This window comes from Euphorbia lathyris, chromosome 3, assembly GCF_963576675.1.
Source record: "Euphorbia lathyris chromosome 3, ddEupLath1.1, whole genome shotgun sequence".
NCBI lineage: Eukaryota > Viridiplantae > Streptophyta > Magnoliopsida > Malpighiales > Euphorbiaceae > Euphorbia > Euphorbia lathyris.
Window position 1 is genome coordinate 88,764,156 of NC_088912.1, and position 9,210 is coordinate 88,773,365.

Consider the following 9,210-nt stretch of genomic DNA (forward strand, 5'->3'; position numbering starts at 1 on the left):
TTAATTTCATTCATCTCCTTTTCACTTTGATCTTGTGTTGGTTAATTAGAGGCAATCTATTTTGGTTGCATCTCATAAGGGTTGATTCCATCTTAACCTCACCGTGTTATACTTCGTGGTTGGAATCTCGGAGAAGAATTGTGGGCGCTTCTTTAACAACGGTAGATTGTTCATCAAAAGGTATTCCTTCTTATCCCTCTTTATATGAAATAACGATTAACGGATCCTATGGTTAAAAGGAAGTAGGCTAAAAATTTTATATTTCCGCTGCTATACCTTAGCCTAATTTCCAACATGCTCATCCTGAGTCATCTAACATCTCATCCCTCGCTCAACTTCTTACTGAAATCAATGGGCTCAAGGACCTTATAAGTGTTATGACATCAGTTCAAACACAGCAACCCAAGCAAGACCAAATTGCGAAGCTGACCGAGCTGCTCCTTCTCATGGTCAATCACATGGATTCACTTGAAGGAAAAATCAACACTCTCTCTGTGGTCAATCCAGGATATGTCACTTCAGCTGAGTTAGCCCAACACTTTGCTAAGCTGACTGTAGAGCTGACCCATTTACGGTCTACGGGAAATCCTGAATCTGCCACATCTGCTGAGTTACAAGAATGCTTTGCCAAGCTGACTGCTGATCTTACTTGTACACGTGAGTTAGTTTCTTCTTCTTCTCAGTGTACAATTGACCAACTGAGTGAAGCGGTAAGTCTACTCAACGTAAACAAAGCACGGATGGATGTTGACCCTATCACTCATGAAACCCTTCTGAGCTTCTCACAAACCATACTTCGCTCAATACGCTACACAAATGCTCAACGGCAATTCTACGACTCAGCTCTGCTCAAGATGTACCATCAATCCTTTACTCAGCTCACTGCGTCCATCTCTTGGATCAGCAAATCTCATGAATGCCTCATCAGCATGATGAGCAGCTCCTTACGAGTTCCTCGAAATGTTCAGGATGACTGTGTTCCAGTTATTGATGGCTTAAGTGAGAGTACAAGAAGGTTGAAGCGTTATTCCAACGCTCTGTCTGGAGCTGCTAGAAATGATACGTTCATTCCTCCTCCCTCCGATGATGGCAAAACGGGGGAGAAAAGCCAAGATGGAACTCAACACGTCGGTGGTGCATCAGGAAGTAAAGACAAAGGGAAAGGCAAGTATGCTGAAGCCAGTCTGAAGAAGAAGTAGTAGTCTAGTTTAAATTTTGTGGGTTCAATATCTTGTATGTTTCATTATCTATCCTATAAACGTTGTTTCTGTCCAATGCCATGCTTATCAATGCATATTAATATGAGCAAATTGAACAAACAAATACTCAGTATACATAATAAATCAACTATGTATACAAGCATTTCTGAAAGCTGACCTAGACTCAAAATAAATTAGAACTTAATCTAGTCAGTACACATTTGTCTCAAATAAATCTTGGAAGGTTTAGAGGTGAATTAACAGATGCAACCCTTACGGGGGAGCAATTTCAGAAATATGAAAAATAATTCAATCATGGGGAATTTCAAAACTGAGTTCCATAATTATGCATTTTGCCAACATCAAAATGGGGGAGTTTGTTGAAACACCTTTCCACAAGATTTTGATTTGACAAAATCATCCATGATTAAGAGACAATTAAATTTAAGTGCTTTATTTTAATTGTACTAATCCGTTTGTTCAATGTTGAGTATAAATATAAATATAAAAAGATATAAAAGTAAAACAGGACAAAGTCAACATGAGACGGCAGAACAAGCTAAGCAGAATAATACTCAGTATAGAAGTCTCATGATCAAGCTGAGTGGAAACGAACCCAACATCAAAAGATTGAGGCTTAAAATCAATCAGAGCTAAGTGAGATAGAACTCAGCATGAGAAGCCGTCTAACAACTATCTTACGAAGAAGAGCTAACTAAAACATAACTCAGCATAGAAGTTGCCAAAGACAATGAACAAAGCTGAGTGAATCCTCAGGACAGCATGAAAGAGTTGCTCGCAAGACGACAAAGATTGCCGACCCTCTACACCAATAATTGAAACCTTGGAATTACAAAAAAGACACATTCCGAGATGTATGGGTCAATGGATTATTGGTAAAAGACAACTGGCACAAAAAGACAAGTCTGACGCAAGAAGACAAGCCTGACATCTGAAGGAAAACAGAGGAAGGGAATGGCCGAAACAGTCTGAAGCTGACCAGAAGCTGTCTCCTAAAAAGAGCCGTTTTAACATTAACGGCTACATCATTTCAAAATGATCTGATCCCAGATTTTCTCCTATATAAGGACAATCAAAATCCCTGGATCATTGCCGATTGACAAAAAACAAAAGTACAAGTGAGAAAAGATACAAAAACACTTAGATACAAAAAGAGATCTTACACCCATCTTCCATTCTTTGTGTAAATGCTAGAGTGATTACTTGTAATCTTCTAAAGTGTTCTTTATTTGAAAAGGAACAAGTGTTCATCAATTTTAACATTGAGAGCGTCGTGCTGAGTGTTTGGTTGTAAACATTCAGTGGTAGAGAAATCTAGGTGCTGGGTTGTAGCACTTAGTAGGAGTTGAGTAGACGAATAGAGGAAGGTACTCTTGCATATTCAACTACCTTGTAATCGGTTTGTGCTCTACCGTTAAAGAGCTCAGTATTGGATTCAAAAAGCCCGGAGGACTCTGGGGACTGGACGTAGGCAGAGAGGCCGAACCAGGATAAGTGATACTGAGTAATCTCTAAACTTTCTCTCAATATATATATATATATATATTGCATGTGTTGTTTGACATAATTAATCAGCACATAAATTGCCTAAGCTGACTCTGAGTATACTAAGGTGCTGAGTTAGAAATTGACTCCTTAAAGTATCAATTCTTAACTTACAAGATTAACAGCCTTAGTCAACATCTGACTAAAGCTGTTTCGCACCAAGCTCGCCCAAGCTGACCAAAAGCTGAGTTGACCAACTCATCCAAAACTGATAAGTCAGCATAAATAATTAACGAAAAAGTTATATTAGTTCCTAACCCCCCCCCCCTTGGAACTAATCACAAGGGACCAACACCCCTTAGCCTTCTTCTTCGGCTCATCTCTTGGTTTATCACCATCTCCTTTCTTGTCGTTCTGGACGAACCTGTCTAGCTTTCCTCTCTCAATAAGCCTTTCAATCTCTCTGGCCAGCTCCCAGCATACATTTGTTTCATGGTCGTTCCTCCTGTGATACTTGCAATAATTCTTGGGGTTTCTCCCTGTATTGGTGTACTCTCCCCCTTTTGGTTCGGGGTATGAAATGCTCCGTTTGTATTGGCTGTTTTCTATCCACATCAGCACTTCACTTTTGGAGGCGTTTAATGGCGTAAACGATGGTGTATATGCTGATTTATTCCTAGAGCCTCTTCGCCTACTTCGGGAGGAAGAATCAGGGAGCTTTTCTTTTTCCTTATCCCTCCTTCGGGATTCGCCTTTCCCTTTCTTGGGAGGAGAAGCCAATTCCCTTCGGATATCATCAACTTCCATGAAATCCTTACACCTTTCCATCAGCTCCACTATGGTCTTCGGCTTATTTCTGATGAGATCCACCTGCAAACTCTTGCATGTTGTATTTTTTACCACTGCTTCTACGGCCATGGAGACATCCACGTCTACAATGCGAATGCATAACTTGTTGAAGTTATTGACATAATCTCTTAGAGACTCATTTTCTTTTTGCTTTAGTTCGAAGAGTTTTCGCGATTTAACCATCGGTGGGATGCTTCCTGCGAACTTTGCACAAAATTCTCTACTCAATTGGTCCCAACTATCGATCGATCCTGGAGGGAGAGATTGAAACCAATCATACGGCGGGCCTTTTAGCGTGGTAATAAACATTCGGCACAGCACTGCTTCACTAGCTCAGTTAAGACCAAGCAACATGCGATACTTCCTTGCATGAGCTTCAGGATTATCTTCACCAGAGTAGCCTGGTATATTTGGGATCTTGAAATGCCTATCAGTTTCCTCAGGTTCAATCCATTCTGTGAAGGGCGATTCTCGGTTGGCGAAAGGATTATGCCTGGCATTCTCCTTGTTCTGCCTACGTATTTCATCCCTGATCTGATCCGCTATAGTACCTTGATTCCTTCTTGGGCGTCTCCTACTACGAGATCTGGTTCGTTGTGAAGAAGAGAAGCTGGATCCTGATGATGGATCTGAAGGTGACCTTCTTCCACCTCTGCCATGCCCTCTTGGGGGGGATCGCCCATTCCCTCCTTGATTTGGTGGTGGAGGGGGTATGGTCTGGTGAGGTTGCCCAGCTCCGACATCATCCTCCCTTCGTCTTGGTGGTGGCGGTGATCTTCCCCAGGGGGATCCAGCTCGACGTCTATGATGTGAACGGGATTTGGAACGTATTTTCCCACGTGATCTGGTTCGCCTTCTGTGCCTGCGATCATCACGTCCGCCTTCTGGGTATTCCTGATCCGCCCATGTTTCAGTTTGTACTAGAGGTGCTCGGGATCTGCCAATAGTAATTCCAGGGTTGGTCGTGTGCCCCAGGGGTGCCTGATCATTCCTTTGACTTCCCTCTGGTATGTCTGGAAATAACCTTCTGTTTACTGGTATACTACTTGCGAGCTTAGGATTAACGACCGTCGAATCTGTGGGCTGAGAGAGTAGGAACGCCGAATCACGGAAGGCACCTGGTCTATAGTAGGCGGCTTGCCATTGTGATATGGTTGGCCTTGGCGGACGACGATGGTTTAGCGAGGGAATAGTCCCTGTTGTGGGTCCTCCTACATCTTGGTTATCCAGATAGGCCCTCAATCGACCCTCCATAATGGGTCCATGCTATCTCCCTACGGCACTTGCGCAAATCTCCTAGAAGGATTCTGGCGACATGTCCCTTTCGTCATGGATGGTTGGCGCATCAGGATCAACGCGACCAGCGTTTGTAGGGGGATTAACTGAAGGTGGTACGGATGGTGTTCTAGTTCCAGTTGAGGGGTTAGACCCTCCACTTGCCATGCTTGGATTGTGAACTAAGTCCTTTTTGGATTATAACTTCCATCTTCATCGCACCAATGGATAACTGGTGTTGAACTCTTGATCGGAATCCTTCCCTGCGGGGGCGTCGTTGGGTTCGATGGGGGGAAGCTCCGATGCCAAAGTCAGGTTATAGTAATAGGAATAAACTGTAATGACAAAGAAGGGTTTAGGAGAGCGTGAAGGTGTACCTCAATAGCTTGGGATACAAGCTATTTATAGTCGTGTAGTCGTAACTCCAGGTAACTAGAAAGTCTCCATTAATGCCTCATTAATGGCGGTTACTGATCTTATTCAAGTATGACCGTTAGCTCATTAATGGTTCATTAACGTCTTTATCGGGAGTCGGCTCAGCCGTTTATTGGGCGGATCGAAGTAGGATGGCGGGTCTCTCATAGGTTTGAGTATGGATAGCGTGTAGGGGAATCTCTGTGATCCGCCACTTTGGTAGCTTGCTTGATACGCCATAACTTTCCCGATCATCCGAATACGCGGTCGTTTTGGTTAATATCTCTTTCGGTCCCGTAAATAATATCTCGATGTTATCATATTGTATTGTTTCGTGCGGGAAGACTAAATCCACTCTCTCCGAATGACCGTAAGGGCACTAATATGCTTCGGAAAAAGTGTCAAACGCCTTCTTAATATCCACTCTCTCCATATTTCTAACATTTCGTGAAGGAAATGCGGTTGCTAATTCTCCTGTCTCTTTTGGTCGTATGGTTGATAGTTTGCATTGGTGGGATTTAATTCCTGATTTTTGTTGCCCGACTTTTTTGCATGATCTTGTGGGGCATGGTTCTTATCACTCCGTTTGACATGATTTTGTTTTGAACTTTTGTATTTGGTTTTTTGTAACTTTTTTTTCTTCTTTAATAATATTGGTTCGGGTTTACTATGATTTTTAGAGGTGCCAGCATAGCTGGGATATCTGTTTTTTGCACTCTTTCGCTAACCGACCTTCAATAAAAAAAATACTGAATTCCTAATAGTAAAGAGAGATTTTGTAGTTCCAGAGCAATATACCCAACTATTCAATTGATGTCACTTGCATACATCTATTCTTTTAATATTAGTAATCTCTCAGAGATGGTGTGCATCTCTCGTCTAAACATATAAATATTAACAAAAAATATATAATATAATAATTATAATTAATGACATAAATGTGCTATATAAATTAAATATTATTATTATTTTGTTTTTCACATTTACTTTAAATAATGTTTTTATAGATAAATATAACAATATAATTAAAATTAATATATTATATATTATACTATATTTTTTATCAGTAAAAAAGGAAAAAGTGACACTTCAGGTTCATCATTACTGTTTTATATTATATATAGATATACTAAGAATTAGAGAGATTTTATAGATTAATTTAAATTATGTAGAACTCTTAGATATAGTACGGATAAAAATAAATTTTTTTATAGATAAATATAATAATATAATTAAAATTAATATATTATATATTATATTTTTTATCAGTAGAAAAAATGGAAGAAATACTTCAACTCTATCGTTACTGTTTATATTATATATAAATTTCCCTCTTTTACGGGGGTGTATAAAAGAGTGTATAATACAAAAGGTACAAATGAACTTTTCACTTTTCCTCATTGTGGATGCGTTTAGTAGGTTGTAGAGAGGAGCCCAACTATATAACTGATGGGCCCTATGTGATATGGACCATATCAATGCTAATGAGCTTAAATGGAGGGGATAGTGTTTCTAATCATTTCAATTTTGATGCCTACTTTATATTAAAAAACACAAAAATTAATTAGAATAAAGCAATTTAAAACATGTCTGATCTTCTATATAAAAAAGTATGATCAATATTTCACTTACTAAAATAATATTACTCCAATATTTCACACACAAAAAAATATTACACCAATTTTAAGAAAGATACAATTGAAAAATATCTAATTTGGTAAGAGTATGTAAATAGACTTTTAAATTGGACGAGTTTTATAATGTTTAAAAATTTATGCACAAATTCATATTTGAAAAATTATTTATAATTATGTCAAGTACTAATTTAAATAATATCAAATTAAGATTGTTTTTCATATATTTTAAAAACTATTTTTTATGAATTAGGGGTCTAAGATATAAATTTTAGGGTTTAGAATTTATGAATTCGGGTCTAAAATTTATAAATTATGATATAAAAGTATACTTTATTTGTGATATATTGAGAATTAAGTTTTGTAATATGATTTAATTGTAATTTTATTATCAGATATGATTCCTGTAAATAGCCTGATATAATCCACCCCGTACAAATTAGGGGATTGGAAAAAATTAAAATTGAAGTAGCTATTTTGTTGGAATAGTTTTTTTAATTAAAGGTGATTTAATGTATTCTTTATCAAAAAAAAATATGCTTAATTTCTATAGGAATGTTTTTTTTTTTTTTGAAACATTCTATAGGAATGTTTTTTGTCATAAATTTATTTTATACAATTTTAAGTAGTCAATTTATTAGGTTAAAAAGAAAATAGTTTCCTCAAAAAATAAAAATTTATAAGAGGAGACATTCAGAAACAGATGGATGGATTAATAGAAGTTAAATTTGTCAAAAAAAAGAGAAAAAGGTACAAGTTAAATTAGGACAAAGCAATACGTGGTTCTCTCATATAGTGCCACGTAACAGCAATAAAGGGTAGAAAGAATTCCACATGACTATAGATTCTTCCCGATTCTTCTTTGAACCGCTCTGGAACTTTCCTTCTTCCCCCATTAATATATCTCCACTACCCCTCTTTCTCTCCACATTTTCTCGCAAAGATCAACCAAAATCGAAGCTCTCACTTTCATTTCCCAGGTAAGAACCGCATCTTCTGCTGTAAATTTCACTGATTCAGTTGGTACTTTTTAGCATTTGAAGTATAAAGTTTCTACCTTTAAACATTTCAATTCATAATCCGTTGTTCAATTTTGGATCTAATTATCACTTTATTGAGCTAATTAGGAATTTCAAAACTCAATTAAGAAGATGAACAGAGTAGGAGGAGATATGAACATGTTCGATGCAATGAGCCATTTATTCAGCATCCCAGAAAGTCTAGAAAAGTTGATGACCCATTCTCCGGCGAACGAGAACAGGGGAAGCATTCCGGTGGACATTTTAGAGACCGAAAAAGAATACATATTCTACATAGACGTGCCTGGTTTATCCAAATCTGATATTCAGGTGAGTGTGGAAGATGAGAGGACACTGGTGATAAAGAGCGGAGGGAAGAGGAAAAGGGAAGATGATGGGGAAGAAGAAAAAGGGTGTAAGTATATAAGGCTTGAGAGGAGGAGGAGTCAGAAAGTGATGAGGAAATTCAGGTTGCCTGAAAATGCAAATGTAGCTGCGATTTCTGCTAAATGTGAAAATGGGGTTTTGAGTGTTGTTGTTGAGAAGTATCCTCCTCCACCTAAGCCTAAAAAGGTGGAGGTTGCTGTGTCTTAAAAAGGGAAGAGATGTAGGGGGATTTGAGGGTTCAAGTTGTAGTTGTGGTTTGAAATTAATGTGTAGTTTCTTTTAAATTGCTTCTTGTTATGCTAATGTCATTTGTTGTTACCCGGAATTTGATACATAGTGTCGGTTTAGTTTACCAGGATCTCACATTTGTGGCTAATTAACTTTAGCTTTTAGTTTGTGGTAATTTTTTGTCACATTTGTTTGTAGCTTCCAGCATGTGAAAAGTGAAAAGTGAAAAGTGAAAATTTGCAAAAATGAGATTTAAGCACCACTTCAACTAAACATTTGTTGTTAACAGTTGGACTTTGCAGCCTGCATAATAGTGGTTCAATCTCTCATGTTTACAATTTAGGTTTCCATAATTCGAATCGTTCCATTTAGCTCAATACAATTTAGGTTCTCATTCCACGGTTTCGTTCAAAAGAACCTCAGGTTTAACCTGATATAAACCTGATAACATATTATGCAACAACAACCTATACAACTATGCAATTTAACTAAAAACTCAATCCGACAGTTCAATCGTATATTTTAGGTATAATCCGACAGTTCAATCGTATATTTTAGGTATAATGCTCTTCTAGCACTTTTAATTTGTCTAAATGGGTGATTTTACTCTTTCAATTTATTCGAATGTCTTATTTACTTATTTAATTCTATAAAAGTGGTATTTTTTATCCTTTAATTTATGCATTAATTCCATAAAAG

At 37.7% G+C, this 9,210-nt stretch overlaps 1 protein-coding gene across 1 annotated transcript; it reads left to right on the forward strand.

The window, feature by feature from the left end:
- Nucleotides 1-7,727: 7,727 nt before the first annotated feature.
- On the forward strand, nucleotides 7,728-8,646 carry LOC136223550 (17.4 kDa class III heat shock protein). The gene is made up of 2 exons (XM_066011607.1): nucleotides 7,728-7,857; nucleotides 8,005-8,646. Exon 2 carries the CDS (start codon nucleotides 8,029-8,031, stop codon nucleotides 8,488-8,490), a length of 462 nt encoding a protein of 153 aa, XP_065867679.1. The 5' UTR covers nucleotides 7,728-7,857; nucleotides 8,005-8,028; the 3' UTR covers nucleotides 8,491-8,646.
- Nucleotides 8,647-9,210: the final 564 nt, after the last annotated feature.